At 44.5% G+C, this 21,326-nt stretch overlaps 1 protein-coding gene across 1 annotated transcript; it reads left to right on the forward strand.

Moving 5' to 3' along the window:
- The first annotated feature begins 618 nt into the window (after positions 1 to 618).
- MEPE (matrix extracellular phosphoglycoprotein) lies at positions 619 to 15,002 on the forward strand. Its single transcript, XM_079990802.1, has 5 exons — positions 619 to 632; positions 4,812 to 4,877; positions 6,479 to 6,532; positions 10,145 to 10,237; positions 12,495 to 15,002. Exons 2-5 carry the CDS (start codon positions 4,824 to 4,826, stop codon positions 14,793 to 14,795), a joined length of 2,502 nt encoding a protein of 833 aa, XP_079846928.1. The 5' UTR covers positions 619 to 632; positions 4,812 to 4,823; the 3' UTR covers positions 14,796 to 15,002.
- Positions 15,003 to 21,326: the final 6,324 nt, after the last annotated feature.

The following is a 21,326-nucleotide window of genomic DNA, read 5'->3' on the forward strand; positions in this document are numbered from 1 at the left end:
GGCTGCTTTGAGACTCCTTCGGGTAGTGATAAAGCGGGATATCAAATCCAAACTCTTCTTCTTCTTCTCTGCCTCCCCCTCAGTTGTAGGGCGACTGAGGGAGAGGCGGAGTGCAGACACAAGTCCCACACTGCCGTTTCAGGCAGCACGAATCCTGCAGTCACCCAAGCCACCATGTCACCCCCAGGAGAGACACGTGGCTCGGGTATGCTGCAGGCCCCACGGTAAGTGCCGGGCCCCACAGTGTGGCGCCCAGTGCCAGCCGTGTTTCGTTCCATTTGTTGACTGAACTAAAAAGTTTTGTGAGCCCAATTTTTTTATTATTATTATTTAAAACTCATATTTTTGTCATTTTGTCATCCTCCTCAGTGATGACACCTGCACCCCCTTCCTCCTCCACTGATACAGGGGAGAGTGGAATTGCCCCACAGGATGTTCTTTTAAAATAGGGTTGGCTTGGGATGGGGGAGGAATTCCATTCAGTTCACACTTTAATTCTCACTGTTTAATTCTCACTTTCTGAAATACTTTCTCCAAACCAGAGGGCAGCCATCCTTCGAACTCTGGGTATCTCCAAATTTTGAAATGCAGTTCTTCAGCCAAGCAACAAGTACAAGAATGCATATGATAAGGTAAAGTGTGCCTATAAATGCATATATTGGTGTAAATGGCATACCAAAAAAAAATTATATATGGGGAAATTGCTTTGAGAAATGTGTATATTAAGAAAAATGGCATTCAAAGGTGTGTATATGAGAAAACATTTGCAATAAAATGTTCATGAAAACTCTTTTCTGATGTGAAAATATGGAGAAGTACGGTAAATTTAAGATTGAAGAAAAAAATAAGAAAATGAGAGAAATCAAACCATAATGTTCACCCATAGAAGTGGCTAATCTTTTGGGTCTCAAGGGCCAACCATTGGCCAACCCTCCAGGGGTCTCATGCCAGTAATGGTCTCAAGTGGCTGTGGTCATCCCACACTCACTCACGAGCATGCACACAGAACGCAGGTGGCACTGTGGTCTGAACCACTGAGCCTCTTGGGCTTGCCAGTCAGAGGGTTGAAGGTTTGAATCCCCATGACAGGGTGAGCTCCTGCTGCTCTGCCCCAACTCCTGCCAACCTAGCAGTTCGAAAGCATACCAGTGCAAATAGATAAATAGGCACTGCTGTGACGGGAAGGTAAAAGGCGTTTCTGTGCGCTCTGGTTTCTGTCACGGTGTTCTGTTGCGCCAGAAGTGGTTTAGTCATGCTAGCCACATGACCCAGAAAGCTGTCTGTGGACAAACGCCGGCTCCCTCGGCCTGAAAGCGAGATGAGCGCTGCACCCCATAGTCACCTTTGACTGGACCTAACCATCCAGGGGTCCTTTACCTTTACCTGCACACAGGATGCTCACATACAAAGGACACACAGAAGCATATGCACGGGAACATAGGCCTCACCTCCTCAGATAATCTGTGGAGTGGGGTTATTGCTCCTCTCTGTTCATCAAATGAGCCACCTGTCTCCCTTAAGTTTTAGTTTTTCTTTTTTGCTGCTGCTGTCAAAATCAGTGGGGTCTCGAAGGGTGGCTGGATCAGGCCTCTTGAGAGCACCCCTGTTTCAAAAGTATAGTTCTAACCATATTATTAACTGAAGAAGTTAGAAGCCCCCATCGTGAAATGTCAGTCACTATCAGGCACCTTCAGCCGCACAATAGATATTTATAACCTGCATTTTGTTTATCCACCTCGATGGAACATGAGATGGCTGGCTTCCACCACAAAGACTTTTTTAGATTAAAACCGACCCTCCTCCAGTTATCTGTGGGCAAGGGCTAAAAGCAGCTGGAGCTGATTGGCCATTACTATTATAATAAACTTTAAACTTCAGCAAGGTGGGCAAAAGGCTGCCAACATCGGCTGAAGGTACCCTGTCTTCTTCAGGAAACGTGAGCTATTTCCTTACTATTCTATAACAATCTCCTGCTTCCTCTTGGATCAGCTAAACCTAACACTCTGCCTTCCATTCTCTAACGCTGCAAAGCTTGAATGCTGACAAATGCCATCAAAGTCTAATCCCATTTCCTTGAGCCGATATATGTTAGTTAGTTGTTTAAAACAACAGCAATGATTCAGATGGAAGGTTTCAACCTTTGTATTAAAGAATACTTAGCTTTGTGCATAGTGCATGCCAGTTAAAGATAAGATCTGTACAAATATGGGTAGGGGAGTATTATGTTACTATTTAGATGGCAAGCAAAGCTCAGATCTGTCAGCCATATATACAATATTTCTTCACAGTGGTCAAATGCTCAATCTAGATTAATATTCAGCTGTTCCTTCCTCTGGCCAATATTTTTCCAGTCTTCGACCCAGGACCCTCCAGTTCCTTCGTTTCTTTCAATGCAAGAAGCCCAAGGGGGATTCTCCAATTATTGTTGTGTATTATAATCAACAATATTTCTCCTCCAGTACAACATTGCAGCATTACCTTCAATATTATGAAGCATTCAATTCTTATTTTTTATTTCTCACCCAAGTCCGTATCTTGTCAACCATGTATGTCAGTCCTTATTTTTAAATGATTGCATTTTCGATCACCTCTTTTTCCAATCTTTTCCCAGAAAAGTTACATTTGCTCAGATATTTGGTAGGTAAACTGATTTGATTTTCTGAATGTGGCCTTTTCTTTTTGCCTAGGGTTGGATCTGCTTGCCACTGATTTTCTAATTGCTTCCTTTGTTGTTGCTGTTGTTTCTGTACAATGGCATGTATTTTTCTGCACTTTTATATTTTTACTATCCTGATACTTCAAGTAGAAGTGGCCCAATGAACAGGGCTCCTGTACCTTTAATAGTAGTGTAGAAATTTCCTCTTCTACGCCACTATTAAAAGTACAGGAGCCCTTTCCCCACCTTTCCTTCAAAACCTACAATGACAGAGAGGCTGTGGCACACACATTTTTAACAAATAAAGCAAAAGTAAATTAATGTGTTATGCATAATGTGGTTTAACATGCGGAGGTTTAAGAAGGTGGATTAAATGGCATTGGGGTCCTCCCTTGTAGCTGCGCAGTTTTATGGATTTCAATAATTTAGAGCAATACTACATAATTGAGCTCAGGTATGTTGCATTTCAACATTTGCCAACCTGCTACCCCTTCGGATGTTTTGGACTACAAAACACCAGGTTGGCAAAGGCTGTTGTACATCTTCACTGAAGAATTCGAGGATTGGAGGTGCAATGTGCTCAATTTAATCCAGACGCTTCTAGGCAAACTCTGCTTGTTTGGGGGGTAGGGGGAGTAGAGGCACGTCAGCATAGTGATAACCTTTGCCATTGCTGGCAGATGCAAATAGCTCTTGTTTTATTTAATATACAGGGGTACCTCGGGGTACATACGCTTCAGGTTATATACGCTTCAGGTTTCAGACTCCGCTAATCCAGGTTAAGAACTTTGCTTCAAGATGAGAATAGAAATCGTGCGGCAGCGGTGCGGTAGCAGCAGCGAGAGGCCCCATTAGCTAAAGTGGTGCTTCAGGTTCAGAACAGTTTCAGGTTAAGAACGGACCTCCAGAACGAATTAAGTACATAACCAGAGGTACCACTGTAATCAGTTATCCACAACTGCCCTAATTCAATGGCTTGGATGTGCATGCAAAGGCTTTGAAATTTACATTAGGTTGGATCCAAACAACCATGTTTTTGTCCAAGTAGACATGTTGAAGTTAATGGACCTAACTTAGTCATGTTTCAATTAATTTCAGTGGGCTTGAGTAAACCTTAGTTGAGTACAGTCTTCAGCTTTAGATGGATCCCACTGAAATTCATGGGAGAATTTAATTATGACTTAGGTCTCACTGAGTAAAATTAACTAAGGGCCTAACTAGATGTCACATTAGTTCTGTATCAGTGCCCTTAAGAGCACAGTTGCTGTTGTTTTTCAACACAAATTGCCAGTGCAGGGTCCCAATTCCTATCAGGACCTTAGCTTGGGGAACGTGGGGGAGGGGGGCTGCAATTTTTTGGTCTCTGTTAATTGTCCTAATTTGTACCACCATTACCTAGTACCTGCAGTAGATATGGGGAGGAGGAGGGGAAAGCTCCTATTGAAGCAAACTGCATCGGAATAAGAGATTGGAAGATCTGTCAGTTTTGCTTCTGTGTTTCTTATTTTTCCTCTATAAAATTCAGTTCTCCACTATTTCTGCTTTTTTTATAAAAAAAATCCTCGTGGAAACGCATCAGCATTTTATTGCAACTTTGCCCTGATAAACACGGTTTTATATGCAGTTTTGCCTAATGCAAACCTTTTTTTTTTTTTTTGCTGCAAAGCAATTCCCCCTAATTTAATGTATTTTTGTACATTATTTCCACCAACAGCTTCATTTTTATGCACACTTTCCCCCAATATATGCTCTACTGGCTGAGTTGACTATGTATCTAGGTTTAGATACAGCTAGGTTTAGATACAGCTGATAGGCTGGGTGTCCTTGGGCCAGACATTTATTATCAGCCTAGCCTACCTCACAAGACTGTTGTAAGAGTAAAAGCTGGAGGGGGTCAATGTATACCACGCTGAAGGAACAATGGGCTATAAATGTCATGAATTAATTAAAAAACAAGGATAGGATTGGCCTCCACATTTTGCAAATCAATGCTCCATTCATTCAGATTCAGAAATATGATTGTACTCTTTAATCGTTGATTCTCAGAACGATGAGTGATTTGCTTTCAGGAGCAAGGAGGGGGTATTCTGGATTGTGATCTTAGGCATTAAAGGTGAAATAAAAACATTTCTCAGTTATATTGCTCTGTCCTTAGGAAGCTCTGAAGATGAAGGCTGCTCTTTTGTGCTTGACTCTCTGTGGCTTAACCTGGGCTCAGTTGGTGAGTATTCCAAACTTCAGGCTGAAATGATATACAGATTCTCCCGAGAGTAACTTTTGGGGAAGAGTGACATCTGGAGGACAGATGTTTTTAGAAAGTTTCAATAGAGGAACACATACCTATGAAAAGACACAACGTAAACATACCGTGCAACATTCAGAGATGTGCGACATCTAGTGAAAAACCATGGCTAGGACTCCACATTTTGAAATTCAGTGTTGATTCTAATGTTTGGGCAGGTTAACATGACAGGGTGTAGTTCATAATGTTCCTCTTTCCCCATGTGCCTTTGTATGAAATGCCTCTACATGAATTAAAGTCAAGGAGTGACATTTATTTGCATGGAGAGTCACCATTTCTGCTTTGAGTTAGTAGGGATGGAGCAAAGAGAGCAACAAGATAATAGAATTGTATAGAGACAACTGAAACCAGTGTGCCAGTGTGGTGTAGTGGTTAAGAGCGGTAGACTCGTAATCTGGGGAACCGGGTTCGTGTCTCCGCTCCTCCACATGCAGCTGCTGGGTGACCTTGGGCCAGTCACACTTCTCTGAAGTCTCTCAGCCTCACTCACCTCACAGAGTGTTTGTTGTGGGGGAGAAAGGGAAAGGAGAATGTTAGCCGCTTTGAGACTCCTTCGGGTAGTGATAAAGCGGGATATCAAATCCAAATCCAAATCACAAGTCGTTCCTTCCAACTGCTTCCTTCTTGTAATTTCCTGCCCTTTAGCAGGTTTCTGGAGCCCCACCTCGGTTTCCTGTGCATCAATGAAGCTATAATCCCCAGTAGCAAGTGCTCTTCTGTCATCTGTAATGTTGTCTCCCTCTCCCTCAAGTTCTAGTTTAAAGCTCTCCTGATCAGGCTCATGAGATTCTTAGCAAACACATCCTTGCCAACTGCTGTGAGGTGCAGCCCATCTCTCTGCCAGATGTCCTTCCTCAAGGAAGCAGAAACTATGATCCAAGAAGCCAAACTCTTCCTGTGCAGCCAGTGGTTTACCTCCAGTATTTTCTTCTCTCCTCCTGGGTCATGACCTTCAACAGAAGGAGTGATGAAAAGACCACCTGTGTCCCAAGGCTCTTCAGTTTCCTGTCCAGAGTCTCATAGTCCCTTGCTATACAGTGTGTTGAAGGCTGTGTGTTCCAGTGCTGCCACACTGAAGGGATTATTCCTTACAAACACAGAACCAACATTATAGATATGGAGGCTGAAGTGATAGGATAGAGACGGATGGGGTAAGATGATCCCTCAAGGAATCCCGAATGCTCAGGTTTCCCAATTGTGTGGAGGGTCCCAACATGCAAAGATGCCCCCTTTACACCTTCCCACTCACTGCTCAAAGACCTGAGGCTGCAGTCAGTGGAGATGGAGAACATGGAGGTGGGGCCAGCATATGTGGCCCCTCTCCTCCCTCACCTTTTCTGAGACCATGTTCAGGTGAGTGTCAGAACAAGACCAGGAGTTTGCTGCTATAGAGCTAAAACAGAGTTAGATTCTTACCCAGCCTCCCTCTGAAAACCTGTAGACAACCCTTTAGCAGAACACACCAACAATTCAGAAGAGATTTACCTGACATTGTTTATTTTCCTCCCATCTTTCTCCAGGAGCTTCAACCCCATTACAGGAAAGCAAAGCAGAAGTGCCGGGGAGATCACCAGGTAAATGAAATGAAATTTCTTACGGTCCCAGACCAGATTCACATACCATACTAAGCGAAGATAAAACACAATAGAATTAAGTTTGCATTAACAATTGAATAAGACAATAAACAATACAAATATGACAGCCATTAGAAATGTGGTTTAGGTCTTAGTCTCTAAAATATTATCTAGAGTTTGCATCTGAGGCCTTGGCCTTTGTGATAGCACAGCTTGTTCCCTGAATTTCATGGCAGCCGCACAAAATTTGGCCACCCTTAGCATGATATCTGGATCTTTATCTTCTGTCAGGAATTTACGCATTGAGGTTCAGACCCACTTGGAATTTTCTGTATGACAGGGGTGATAAAGACCGAGCGTATATACACCAGGTAAATGAGTCAGGTATTTTGATGACAACATGGCTTCCTTCAGCTTCTGTTAGCAGAAGAAGGCAGGAAAGTGTTCCACAGAAACTTGGGATGAATGGGGTACTTCAATATACGGATGCTGCACGGAGGCATAATCGGTACTATACACTTCTGTTTTAATGCACTTTGCTTTCTAATGCTAATTTCCATTGTTGGAACAGGAATGGGGCCTTTCTTTTCCCACCCTGAGGCCTTGCGTCTTTGGAACCAGCTCTGTAGCATGGCCAAGGCTGGCACAAAATATTATGCTGCCTGTGGCAAGACAGGCCAACCACTGCCTTCTCCACTGCCACTGCTGCCAACTCTCTTCCCAGAGGTTCCTTAAGGCCCTTCTTAGGATCTACAACTTGCTCTGAGGAACATAGGGTCCTTCCTCAGAGCGAGACATTGAGTATTAATCTCCTCTGAGTATTGAGAAAGAATGATGTCAATCAACATTTGATGATCTCCTTCTACCGGTCCACAATAGAAAGTGTCCTTTCATACCACATCATGGTGTGGTATGCTGGTTTGACATCAACTGATAAGAAGTGCCTACAGAGGGTGGTGAAAACAGCACAAGATATTATGGGCTGTCTTGTGAATCCACTGGATGAAATAGTGGAAGAACGTTGCCTCAGGAGAGTGAGGAAAATTATCAGGGATGATTCACACCCTGGCCGGCACTTCCTTGATCTCCTGCCCTCAGGCAGAAGATATAGAAGCATGATTAGTCGCACCAACAGGGTAAAGAACAGCTTCTATCCATGGGCTGTTAGGCTGCTGAATGAAAAGATAACAGGGCAACTGACTTTCGGGTTTGGTGGGTGTGCGTCAGTAAACGAGGGGAATTAAGACTAAAAGAGCTGAGTGGGGGGTGCTCGTGTAATCTCACTGTATACAAGTGTCAGAGCTGCCCGAGGTCCCAGCTCACAAAGGACCAACGCCAGTTCTTGTTATATACAAAAGTCTTTATTGAAGATCAGTTTCGATTTCAAAGCCACGGCGCGCAGCTCTACGTCTTGGAGTCTAGACCGCTGAAGCTCCGTCTGAATCGCCTCCCCCCAGACACCAGTTTAAGACTCTAGCCTTGCTCCACCTCTTCCTTTGCTCTTTCCTCCTCTGGGTCCGCCTGTCCGCTGGGGTCTTGCCCTTTCTAGACTCTTCTGACGCTGAGTCCCCTGAGTCTTCCCCCTCCCTCCGGCGGGCTTTAGGACCTGGTTCCCAATCCGGGTTACCTGCTGTGCCACGCGCCTGTACATTTGAACTTGGCGCGCGCGCCCAGCCGGCAACCTTCCTCCTAACCGTTACACTGCTCCTGTCACTGCTTCCCCCTTCAGAGAGGCTAGCTGGACCTGACTTCCCCTCCGTTCCCTCACTCTGCGATGGAGGCGTGGCCAGCCCTGATTCATCTTCTCTCCCTGCTGGAGGAGAAGCTGGTCCTGATACATGGGACTCTTCCCCCACACTACGCTCAGGTGGAGGAGCTGGTCCTGATCTCTCGCTGCTGCTTTGGGAGTCCCCGCTGGCCCCTTGCTTCTGGTGTGTCCCCCCTGGGACCCCCCTTGCCCTGGCCGTCGGCGCCCCCCTCTGGGAATCTTCTGATTCGCTGGAGAAGCTTATGGAATCTCTCGGGCCACTCTCATACTCCCCTACGCTGCCCTCAGATTCTTCCCCTTCGCTCTCCATTTCCTCTCTCCCCTGTGCCTCTGCTCCTGAGCCCCTGACAACAAGTATAAGTGACAATAAAGTATTTCAATTGAGGATGAGGTGTCCCTGAAGAGCACCTGCATTTTCAGATGCAGTGGTCAGGGTGACAGGGCCACTGATTCACCGCTCCTCTGCCTCCTAGAAGCAAGGGGCCCATCTTGGTTAAAGGGTGGGACCAACCCTAGGCATGATCCAGATTACCACATCATTGGTAGGAAGCAATGTCAGCTCATCGTTTTCTGACAAGCCTTTGCTGATGTGGAGAAGGGCTGCTGGGAGGTTTAATCCCCCCCCCCCCATTTTCATTTGTTTGGATGCAATATTTGAATTGCTGTAGCATTGCCATTTTGTAAATTAATGACAAACTTTTTGTAAGTGTTAGAAATGAAGGGTATTACACAGTTCGGATAAATTCCACTTTGCTACAGCAATTTTTGTACTTCCACATTATTCTTTAAAGAAAATGTGAGGGGAGGAAGTCTAGAATTTCTGGGGACAAATACATGTTCCACAACCGTATTGCCCAAATTCTGAATGCCAGCAACAATGTTTAAGTTGAGTGGAAAGTCCTTTAAAATTACTACCTAGAGATACTCTCATACTTAAGGATAAGCAAACAGGAGTCCTGTGTCATCTTAAAGAATCATAGATATGTCGTGGTGTAAGCTTTAATGGACAGGAAAAATGGCTTTGATACAATGCCTAGTTATTAAGGCAGGGTTTTGTAAACTTGAGTTCAATGATCCATTGAAGAACTTACAAAGCTGTTGTTATCCCCAACCCAGATTCTTAAGAATATAAATGAAATAAAGTCCAGAAATATCAATGTATAATCAACATTTATTAACCATTTATCACAATTATTAAGAACCATAACATGTAAAAAATGGGAAATACTATTGAAATGAATCATCTTATTACATACAGTCTCTTCATTGGCAAGTGCACTAATTATATTTTTGTGCTATACTCTTAAAACTTATTTTGCACCTCTTTGATCCCCTCTTTTGATCCCTAAGTCTTTAGCCACCCCCTACACAGTCCCTGTGACCCCAAAATCGACTGCTTTGGAAAAGCTTGCTTGCATCTTTCTGGTTTGACTAACAGACTAAAGAGACTGGCCTTCTGGAATATGGAAGGAAGATTAAGCATGCCCTCTGGTGGGGATTGTAATAATTTCCACAGAGGTAGCTGTGTTAATCCTGCGGCTTTTAAAAGTCAAACAGATGTATTATGTGGCATAAGATTTCATGGGGTAGAAATGTGAGCAGAGAGGTCAGAGGAAAATGACTAATAATAATGATGATGCTAATTACAATGAAGTTTAAAAATACTGTAAAAATAATTATACTGACCAGTCACAAGGCAGTGTTGATTATCACACAAACATCCTGATGTCCATTGTATGTTGTTGTTGTTGTTGTTTTCCTAGTTCAAGAAGCAGGCATAGCTGAAATGAACAGAAGTGTGGTATTTCCAAGAGTACTTTTAATGCCTTCTTTTCTGCCCCCAGATAATGCTCAAAGGTCGTCACTCCAAGCACGGGTTTTACATATTTAATTACGTGTACTCATCTGCAGTGACCAACAATCAAACACAGATTCAGGTAGAATAACGTTTTGGCTCATACACCTTTTTAGTTGTCTGCATTTGTTGCAGTATCACCACACGGTATACAAGGAGCACATCATTTCATCCACAAACTCTCTTGCAGTTGCTATTTCATTCTCATTTGCAGCACCAAGAAACAGCATCCCAGCAGCTGTTTCCATTTTATTTTATTTTGAAAAAGGCTCTTGGGGAAAAAGGAGATACACCTTTCGACCCCTTGCCTTCAGAATGACAAGCATTTATGCAGCCTGAAGCACTAGTGTTTGGGTTATTAAGCTTGGAAATGTCCCCTGGCTTGCAAACGTATCGAAATCTGCACACTCATCTTTCCTGATGCAATGCCACCAAAGTGACTTTACTCCTCAGCTTTTGCTGAGTAAGTAAGCTGTTCTTGAGCAAGATCTGCAGAAACATGGTGTGGTGCTCATGTTAGAGGAGTGTTTTGCTTTTCCATAAGCAGCTGGGATGGGACGCGGGTGGCGCTGTGGGTTAAACCACAGAGCCTAGGACTTGCCGATCAGAAGGTCGGCGGTTCGAATCCCCGCGACTGGGTAAGCTCCTGTTGCTCGGTCCCTGCTCCTGCCAACCTAGCTGTTTGAAAGCATGAAGTGCAAGTAGATAAATAGGTACCACTCTGGCGGGAAGGTAAACAGCGTTTCCGTGCGCTGCTCTGGTTCGCCAGAAGCAGCTTAGTCATGCTGGCCACATGACCCGGAAGCTGTATGCCGGCTCCCTCGGCCAATAAAGCGAGATGAGCACCGCAATCCCAGAGTTGTCCGCGACTGGACCTAATGGTCAGGGGTCCCTTTACCTTTACCTTTAAGCAGCTGGGAGCAGAATTAAATGATGGTCCAATGCAGGGCCAGCCCAAGACATTTTGGCACTTGAGGTGAACCACAAAATGGCGCCCTCACAGCAAGGGAAGGAGTGAAGATTTGTATCAGGAGCAAGTGGGGATAATGATTGACATAGGGAACAAGGGTGGGAAGAGACCAGCAGCACCTCTCCTGTTTGCCAAGAGGCCACTATAGAGGTGGCTTGTGGGGAGAGCTGTCAAAGAGATGGCACTTCTAGCCTCCAAGGAGTTTGAAGCAGCTTTTGCTGCTGAAGCAGCAGTAGTCAATGCATTCCTTGGAGGCTGGATCTGCTGCCTTTGTAGTTCCTGTTGCCTGAGGCGAACTCCTCACTTTGCCTCATAAGTGGGCTGGCTCCGCAGGTCCTGCTGATTTATCCAGCCATGCCCCATCCCAATGGACAATAAAGGTAAAGGTAAAGGTACCCCTGCCCATACGGGCCAGTCTTGACAGACTCTGGGGTTGTGCGCCCATCTCACTTAAGAGGCCAGGGGCCAGCGCTGTCCGGAGACACTTCCGGGTCACGTGGCCAGCGTGACATCGCTGCTCTGGCGAGCCAGAGCCGCACACGGAAACGCCGTTTACCTTCCCGCTGGTAAGCGGTCCCTATTTATCTACTTGCACCCGGAGGTGCTTTCGAACTGCTAGGTTGGCAGGCGCTGGGACCGAGCAGCAGGAGCGCACCCCGCCGCAGGGATTCAAACCGCCGACCTTTCGATCGGCAAGTCCTAGGCGCTGAGGCTTTAACCCACAGCGCCACCTGCGTCCCTCAATGGACAATATTCTTCTGTAATTAATTCTCATTAAAAAAAAACCTACCCCACAAGTTTAACAACCTTGCCAAAATGAGCTCCCTGATTCCCCAGGAACAGTAACTGACGTTAAAGGGTAATTAACAGGCAATCCAAGAGGCAATCAACAAGCTACCGGTATTTATCAGCATTCCCACTGCCACGTTCAGCATAAAATGATAAGAAGGGCCAGAGCTACAAACAGGAAACTTTTAAATTACAAAAAAAAAAAAAACCCACACACAGTGGCCCTGAAATGTTTCATTGGCGTTTTGCCAGTTGACACTGGGCAGGATGGTTCTAAAACTGTTTAAAATAAAAATAATTCCCACAAATCAGGTCTAAGGAAAATATTGAAAACGACAACATAGAAAACAGAGAGTGCAACAGTCTGCCAGTGACATGGTCTGGATTCTCTGTAAAAAAAATATATATAAGTGAACAAAACATGGAAATTCCAGACTGAATTGTTACTGAAATAGCAAAGGTTGTGGCTCCCCTACTCAATGGATAGACACATTAGCCATAAACAAACTAAATGATGAATAAGTTTTACCTTGCTTGTTAAATTAAATACACTCACCATTTGTTTTCTTTTGGAATTTAGAAAGAAGAAGAAAACAGAAATAACATTTCCATTATCACTCATGGGTCTGACAGAAAAAATGTACCAAGGAAGGCCACTGACAATTTCACTGACACAACACAAGAGGCAAAAGAAGAGCAGAAGCACTTTGATGCAACTGGAAATGGCCGAAAGACTGAGGGCAGAAGAACTACTGGAAGCAGCCAAAATTTATATAGACATTATGGAAACACCACAAATCAGGATCTCCACCAGCATCACATGGAGATAATTGTAAACAAGGAAGGAAATGAAATCGCTACAGGAGATAACACCATTGAGATAGATGGGAGTGGGGACATAGGCTTTCCAGGCCAAGTTGACACCCATCATGGCGTCATTATTGGCAATGAGTATCATGACCGAGTCAAAGACCACCAAGACACAAGAGGCACTGATAAACTTCAGGGAAAAGATAAAGATGGCAAATCTGGGTTATCTAGTAATACCAAGTCATCAAAAGATCCCTACATCAAAATAGAGATGAAGGAGAATGATGCCAGTGCAGTCTGGGAAAACAATCCTTTCCATGATATTCCCAAGAAAATTAAAGACCCACCAAGCAAAGATTATTCAAAAGTCCATTTGAAAGTCATAACTGATGCCACCAATAGGAAGCCAGGAAAAGAAGAAGGTGGTCATGTTCACTTGTTAGACAAAAGCAAAAGGGATAACAGTACCACCGAACTAGACACAAGTCTCAAAGTAAAAGCCAATATGTCTCGAGAACGTCTAGGGGAAATTGAACTCATGAGAACCAGAGGCAGCTACACTAACATTGTAGATACCAGTGAAATTAAAGTGGCTCAGGAAAATGGTACTGACAATGCTACAGTTCATACAAAAGGCAAAGATGGGTATACAGTTAGGAAGCTGAATGGACAGAAGGACGGATATGGAGTTACCAAACCACGTAAAAAGGGTGATGTAAAAGATGGTGTCACTAGTGGCAACCATGTGGAAATAGTTGGTGTTACCAACCTACAGAAGAAAGATGAAACCAGAAAGGATGTCACTAATGGAAAGTCCAAGAGCCATCTGGAAGCAGCTGGTGTTACCAACCTACGAGAAAAAGATGGAACCAGAGAGGACGTCACTAATGGGAGGTCCAAGAGCTATCTGGAAGCAGCTGGTGTTACCAACCTACAAGAAAAAGATGAAACCAGAAAGGATGCCACTAATGGGAGGTCCAATAGCCACCTGGAAGCAGCTGGTGTTATCAACCTACGAGAAAAAGATGGAACCAGAGAGGATGTCACTAATGGGAGGTCCAATAGCCATCTGGACGCAACTGGTATTACCAAACTACAGAAAAAAGATGGTGGTGAAATTGGTACCAAAGAAAGGCTTATCAGTCACGTGAGGGATCTTGGTGATACCAAGGCAGAGAAAACAAAGCAAAGCAAAGTTATATTGAGCAGGAAACTAAATGGTCATGTGGATGGATCTGGTACTACTAAGTCACATTCAAAAGGTGAACTTACTCTCCTTTCCGGCAAACAAATTTCTGATTCAGGTACAACACAGCACGGTCGAAAAAGTCCCAGTGAAGTTGGTATTATTCATAAAAGGCCCAGTATTGGTGAAGGTGGCAGCTATGAAAAAACAAACAAAAATGCTCATGAGAGCACATTGGGTGGCCCAAAGATGACTACAAGTGGCAAAACAGGATTTGGTGTCACATTTCAAAGAGTCAACAAGGACACTCCAGAAAGAGCTATCAGTTACAAGAAAGCTACTGGAGATTCTGCAGATCTCAAGAGGAGTGATATAGATTCTTCCAACAAAAAGGAGGAGCTCAGTGGTCAAAAATCGATCCAGTTCAAAAGTGCCCTGTCTGAATCTCGTGGGTCTCACAGCAGTATCCGAGACATCCTTAATATTCCAAAGAATGAGAAGCTTAAAAGTCAGGGGCACTCGTTGGCCACTGTGAAGAGCAATAAGAAGGTTATGAAGCCAAGCAAAAAGGCATCTAGGGTTAATATTGGAACGCATGGCAGCAGTGCAGCTAAGCACCATGGGTATTTGGGTGTCTTGCAGAGAAAGAGCAGTCAACATGGTAAGAAGCATCCATCTGTCCGTAGAAATGACAGCAGCCAATCATCAGAGAGTGAGGAAAACAGCCGCCAGTCATATGAAGACTATCAGAATGACAGACCCGACAGTCATCAATCACCTGAGAGTACTGAAGAAGACCGATCTGATGAAAGTCATGAAAGTGATGACCACAGCCAAAGAACCAACTCACAAGAATATTCCCAGGAGCGGAAGAGTACTGCTTGATTTGCTTGCATTTGTTCAGAAGGGAAGAAAAGAGAGCCTCAAATGCACTAGGCTAGGTGATACATAGGCCATAATTATGTGGCATTGCTCTGGTGCACAGAATAAAGCTGAAATCCTATACCCACTTACTTGGAAGCAAGATTCATTGACCTCAATGGGATTTACTTTGGAGTAGGCATATATCAGAGCATTGCACTTCAAGAGCCGTTATTATTTTAAGCAGAGGCTTGACAACCATATGTCAGGAGTGCTCTGATGGTGTTTCCTGCTTGGCAGGGGGTTGGACTCGATGGCCCTTGTGGTCTCTTCCAACTCTTCTATGATTCTATGATTCTATGATTCTATGATTCTATGATTCTATGATTCTATGATTCTATGATTCGGGTTGAGTCGAAATAACTCACAAGTGTTTTCAGCTGTACTTTCCTTGCTCAATTATTTGGGGGGGCGGTAATGGCAAAATGGAGAGCTTATTTGTGTAAATTGGCTTTGCTAGCTCTTATTCTTAGTGATGTCATTGTGTTGCACAATCTGCTTGCCACATGACATCCTGAGGTGATCCCATAACCCATCCTTCCCCCACCTGGCACCCTCCAGCTAATTTGGACTACAACTCCCATCAGTCTTAGCAATCACAGCTGGAAGTTGCAGCTCAGGGGAGGCTGCTATAACCTGTTCACTGTGCAATGATTGCATAGTGATCATCTGTTAGGTCAATTCAGGAAGGAAGAAGCAGCACCTAGGTAAAGCACTGCAGCAGCTTGTTAGCATCTCTCTGTACAATGGAAGAGAGTGCCTTTGGGAGTAAAGTCAAACTATTGGAGAGTTACAGTACCCACTGTAGCTGTAGAGACTGATATGGGAGAGACATGTTTTGTTGCAGCTGGGGCAGCTAGGAAAAAGTATTTCCACAATAATGTCCAAAAATCAGTATAGATAATACTTAGCACAGCTCTTGTCATTATGTTTTCTAAAGTCTGAAGGCAGGGGAATCTTATGACCCTCCAGATGACGCATAACTACAACTCCATTACCCATGACCGTTGGCCATGCTGGTTGGGCCGATGGAAATTGGAGTCCATCCAACAACATTTGGAAGGCCACAGGTTCATTGTCCTTGCATTAAAAGCAACTTTGACATTTACATCTTTCACAATACCTTTGATGTTGTAATCTGAAATTATTAGCTAGAGGACTGAATAGTTGTTTTACTGTACTGATTTTATTTGGGTAAAAAATGCTGCAAAACAGTAAAAGGATATCTATATAACATGTAGTATTTAATAATAACCGATGCTATGATTATGCCGCATGCCAATAAAGTATTGGAAAAGTCCAGCTTTTGTCAGCTTTATTTCAAAAAGGGAAATGTAAATGTAACTCTTAGGCAACTGATCACAATTCTCCCATCAATTTCAGTGCAGTAATTAAGCATGTGTTCCACCACCCAGTTCAATAGGAATAAAAAGTCTACTGTCCAGTTGGATTGTGTAATTAGTCTCCTATACTCTGTAGTCAGGCTTTTTTTAGAACACTGGAAAACTGACCCCATTAGGAAAATCTTAGATTCCTTTTGTACATTGCTCATGGGATCATCTTTGGAAAAGTTTGCACAGCAGTCAGACAACATGCAAAAGGGTATGCAGTGAACTCCCTGCAAGCACATTCTTTCAACCCAACTGCTAAATGTAGTTATTGGGAGACAAGTGGCTCTTATACTCACAACTATCCATGGGTTAGATCTGGACTAAGTTATTGCATGTAGGTCCCACTGAAACCAATGCAAAAAGTAAACTTAAGTCCCACTCATCTCCATGAGAACTGTGTGTGATGAAAGCCCTATTCAGGTTCTCATAAAGGTAAAGGTAAGGTACCCCTGACCTTAAGGTCCAGTCGCGGACGACTCTGGGGTTGCAGCGCTCATCTGGCTTTACTGGCCAAGGGAGCTGGCGTACAGCTTCCGGATCATGTGGCCAGCATGACTAAGCCGCTTCTGGTGAACCAGAGCAGCACACAGAAATGCTGTTTACCTTCCCGCCGGAGTGATACCTACTTATCTATTTGCACTTTGACGTGCTTTCGAACTGCTAGGTTGGCAGGAGCAAGGACTGAACAATGGGAGCTCACCCCATCGCAGGGATTTGAACCACCGACCTTCCAGTCAGCAAGCTCTAGGCTCTGTGGTTTAGACCACAGTACCACCCGCATCCCCAGGTTCTCATAATGAGGCTTAAATAAGGACACAAGGTGACAACAGCCTGTGTGATCACATGTAGCTTCTCCACCCCTTCCTCATCACCCTCCTCAAGTTCAAGGGCAACTACTGCAGCTGCTTGCACTGAGCTTCTGGAGGCTCCTACCCAATTTGGAATGATGAGTTTCTAGGGTTCTAGAATGCATGGGAGCCTCCACAACCACAGGAGGCTTCCCCACTGCTGATAATTCTCCCTGAACATGCAGAGGGTAACAATGGGGTTAGAGACCACACACTCAAGCTTCTGCCTTACACTGAATCAGACCATTGCCTCTTATTGTCTGCTGTCATGGGGAAGCGGTGTTTTAGGAAGGAAGCTTTTCCAGCCCCATCTTGAGATGCAAAGGATTGAACCTGGGACCTTCTGAGGGTCAGCCCTTGTGGGACCTTCAGTGGGAAAGATGGCTAAATGGGACATCGGCAAAGTGAGCCAAAAGGTACACTCCCGGGAGGATGCAGGCAGGTATTCATGAAGGCATGCATAAATAGCAGTAAAGCTTTTACTGGGAGAAACAAACACACGGCTGCAACTCAGATTTCCACTAGAGGGCAAACCTGTCCTGATTTCAAAATCTATTTAAGCTTACTAGAAGTGGATACTAGTAAACATTTTAAATCTTCCAGGAGGCAGTCAGTTGTAGTCAATAGATCCTGGTATCATTTTTTTCCACTTGGAAAATTGTTCTTTTTTTTTCTCTTTACATTGATGTATTATTTCTTTTTGTAACTTTAAACCCCATTTTTCAATCCAACAGAATTCTTAAAGTAGCTTATAATATAATAAAACCGTAAAAACAAAAGCTGATTACTAGATTGTAGGTGGAGTGCACACCCGTTGTGTGTGTGTATCAGGCATGGCAGCTCTATGGGCCGAGGTGTCTTTGCCCCCTTCAATATCTGTTGGGAGGGGGCTGGGCCCCCTCAATGTTGTGGGGGGGGGGTGGAGTAGGCCTAGCATAGAACCGAGCACTGTGCGGCTTCAATGGCCAGCTCCTCTGGAATGTGAGAGAGAAGGAGCCACTGGCTATTGAAGCTGCACCAAGCTGGGCTCCACAATCGGCTTCCTTCCAACGCTGTGCCATCGAGCTCATAACACGTGTCATGTGCAGGACGTTACACATGCATGTTGGGTGCATGATGATGTGTGCACACAATGTGCGATGTGCACATGATGACACACATACAGCATGCTGGGCCCCCTCAGTCTTGGGCACATGTCGGCACCTCTGGTGTATATGCACACATAGGCACCAGGCATCAAGGGCAAATTGCATGCACTCTGCCTTAATTTGAGCACTTTTCAAAGGCAGGAACCTGGAAACTGAGATACAGAGTGATGATTGAGTTCTGTTTGAATCCACAGCAGCAGTCATGGGAGAAGTGAGACCCTCTTGCGGTGTCAATGCTGTGAACAATCATTGTTGTACAGTGGTACCTCAGGTTAAGTGCTTAATTCGTTCTGGAGATCTGTTCTTAACCTGAAACTGTTCTTAACCTGAAGCACTACTTTAGCTAATGGGGCCTCCTGCTGCCGCCGTGCCGCCAGAGCACGATTTCTGTTCTCATCCTGAAGCAAAGTTCTTAACTTGGAGCACTATTTCTGGGTTAGCGGAGTCTGTAACCTGAAGCGTATGTAACCTGAGGTACCACTGTATATGTGTGTAAATAAAGACATCACAGCGCCTGGAACCCCTGGAATCTCACATTGCTCAGAAATTGGGGTGGCACACAACAATATTTTACAAACGCAAACGAATTCAGCAAAGGAAATTTGCAGATTGGAAGCTAATGCATGTGCAACATAAAATTTACTTCACAGCACTCATCCTTTCCATTAAACTGCCTAGATCAGGCTTCCTCAACCTCGGCCCTCCAGAGTTTTGAGACTACAATTCCCATCGTCCCTGACCACTGGTCCTGCTAGCTAGGGATCATGGGAGTTGTAGGCCAAAAACATCTGGAGGGCCAAGACTGAGGAAGCCTGGCCTAGATGCATCTTTTGGTGTGGATGGGGGCTATGTGATTGCAAAGAAGAACTGAATTAAATATCTCCTCCCCATCCATCCCAGCCCTTCCTTTCTGTTTACACTACCTGCCTCTGCAAATGCTTTGCTAAAGACAGACAGACCTGAAATAACCAACAATAACCTTGTTACAAAAACCGAACTGTCTGTAACAGATTTTGTAGACTTGGCTGTTTCCTAGAACTTAACTGAAAACAACCTCTTGAAGACCACCTGTTGTTAAAATAAGCACTTCTTCAGGTCCTTGGAATTGATTGTATTTTTGTAGACTTGTAAAAACTAAATATACATACTGTATATCCTCAGGTTGAATAATGACATCCGGTCTGAATTGCTTTTGGGGGAAGTTTATTAGGTTAAGGAAGGGCTGGTGGCACTGAAGAATTTTTGTGAGGTGGGAGTTAGCATTTGTCAGTTTGACAGCAGGGCATAGAGTTCAAAATTGAGCCTAATTAAAAGGACAAGAACTACTACTACAACAACAACATGGTGACTAGTATATCTAAACAAATATTGCCAGTATGGACTTGGCCAGGGTCCCATCCAAACAAGCCTAGTGTGCTTTCACATGTGATTATCTCACTTTCATTTTTTATTGATTGGTTTGAGTTTACTGACATGCCACTTTTCCACAATGAGCTGTGCCCAAAATGGCGGACAGCAAACATTCAAAACACCAAAATAAAATTATACAATTCAGAGCATGTCAGTAAATTCAAAGATGGCAAAAAACCAACAATTTAACACACCAAATGAATGCAAGAGTCATAGTTTGAAGGGACCACAAGGGGCATCTTGTCTAACCCCCTGCAATGCATGAATTGTGGCTAAATCAGAGTTTTGGGAGCAGCTATCTTGAAAAATGAACGAGGTACAGTAAATAGAATGGCTTTCCTAGTGGAACAAGCAAGACAGGAATCCTATGACTGTGTAAGCCCACACTGAATCCTCAGGACAGAACTAGATAGAAGTTCTTCAATCAGATCAACAAGCTAGTACCAGTTATTTTACTGGGGCTGGAGAGACCTGGCTGGACCCAAGACCAGGCCTGAAGTTGGGGAGCAGAAACAGACCCCAACCCCAGAGCACTCCCACCCAACTCAATATTACAAAAAAATCAAAACAAAATGCCAATCTAGGTTTAAGTACATAAATACAAAGCAAAACAAGAGTTAACTGACAATAAAGTTTCTGGTACAGTGGTACCTCGGGTTAAGAACTTAATTCATTCTGGAGGTCCGTTCTTAACCTGAAACTGTTCTTAACCTGAGGTACCACTTTAGCCAATGGGGCCTCCCACTGCCGCCGGGCCGCCGGAGCACGATTTCTGTTCTCATCCTGAAGCAAAGTTCTTAATCTGAGGTACTATTTCTGGGTTAGCGGAGTCTGTAACCTGAAGCATCTTTAACTTGAGGTTCCACTGTATTAGTCTTCATGCACTCCAAGGAGCCTGGTTTAAATACAGTTCAGAGGTGAGGGGTCCTCTCACCAGTGTCCCGAGAATGGTATATGTTATGTAGTGAAGTTTCACCCTGGGCCAGCAGGGGGATACTGTATATAGTTTTCACTCAGGTCTGTAGATAGTTTTCACTCAGGTCCACGTCAGTTATTTTAGGCGGGAACTCTAGGGCTGTTGTTGCTACAATGTTGACAGCCGGCTGCCTATAAAAGCAGGCCGGCTGAGCTGTTTGCAGTCAGTTCTATTCCAGCTTACAAAATAAAGAGCTACTTGGAGAAATCGCTGTGTCGTCTGCTATGTCAACCCACAACTTAACACTGGCGACAAGGATGGGATCGATGGACATCAGAGCACAGGCAGATGCGGCCAGCCTCTGAACTGAGCTGAATCACTGAGCTGAATCACTGAGCTGAATCACAGAGCGAAATCACTGGACAGAACCAATTCAGAGCTGACTGTTCTGGCTAAGAGCACTGTGTTCCATCCATCGCCCTTCATGCCGGCATCGGAATCATGGCTTCACTTGTGCCTCTACCGCCGTTTGCGCCAGCCTCTGAATCATGGGACTCCTACCTCGCTCGGTTCGACTGCTACCTCCAAGCCAACGAGCTGACAGCAGTATCAAAGGATCGAAAGCGGGGCCTATTCCTCAGCCTCTGTGGGCCTGAGGTGTTTGAGACGGCCCGAGCATTGGTTGCTCCTGAAGCAGTCCAGGCAACACCATGGGACACGATCCAAGAGAAGCTCCGCAACCACTACACACCAAAGCCGTCCAAGATTGCTGCCCGCCATGC

The sequence above is a fragment of the Podarcis cretensis genome (assembly GCF_951804945.1).
Source record: "Podarcis cretensis genome assembly, chromosome: 9".
Lineage (NCBI taxonomy): Eukaryota > Metazoa > Chordata > Lepidosauria > Squamata > Lacertidae > Podarcis > Podarcis cretensis.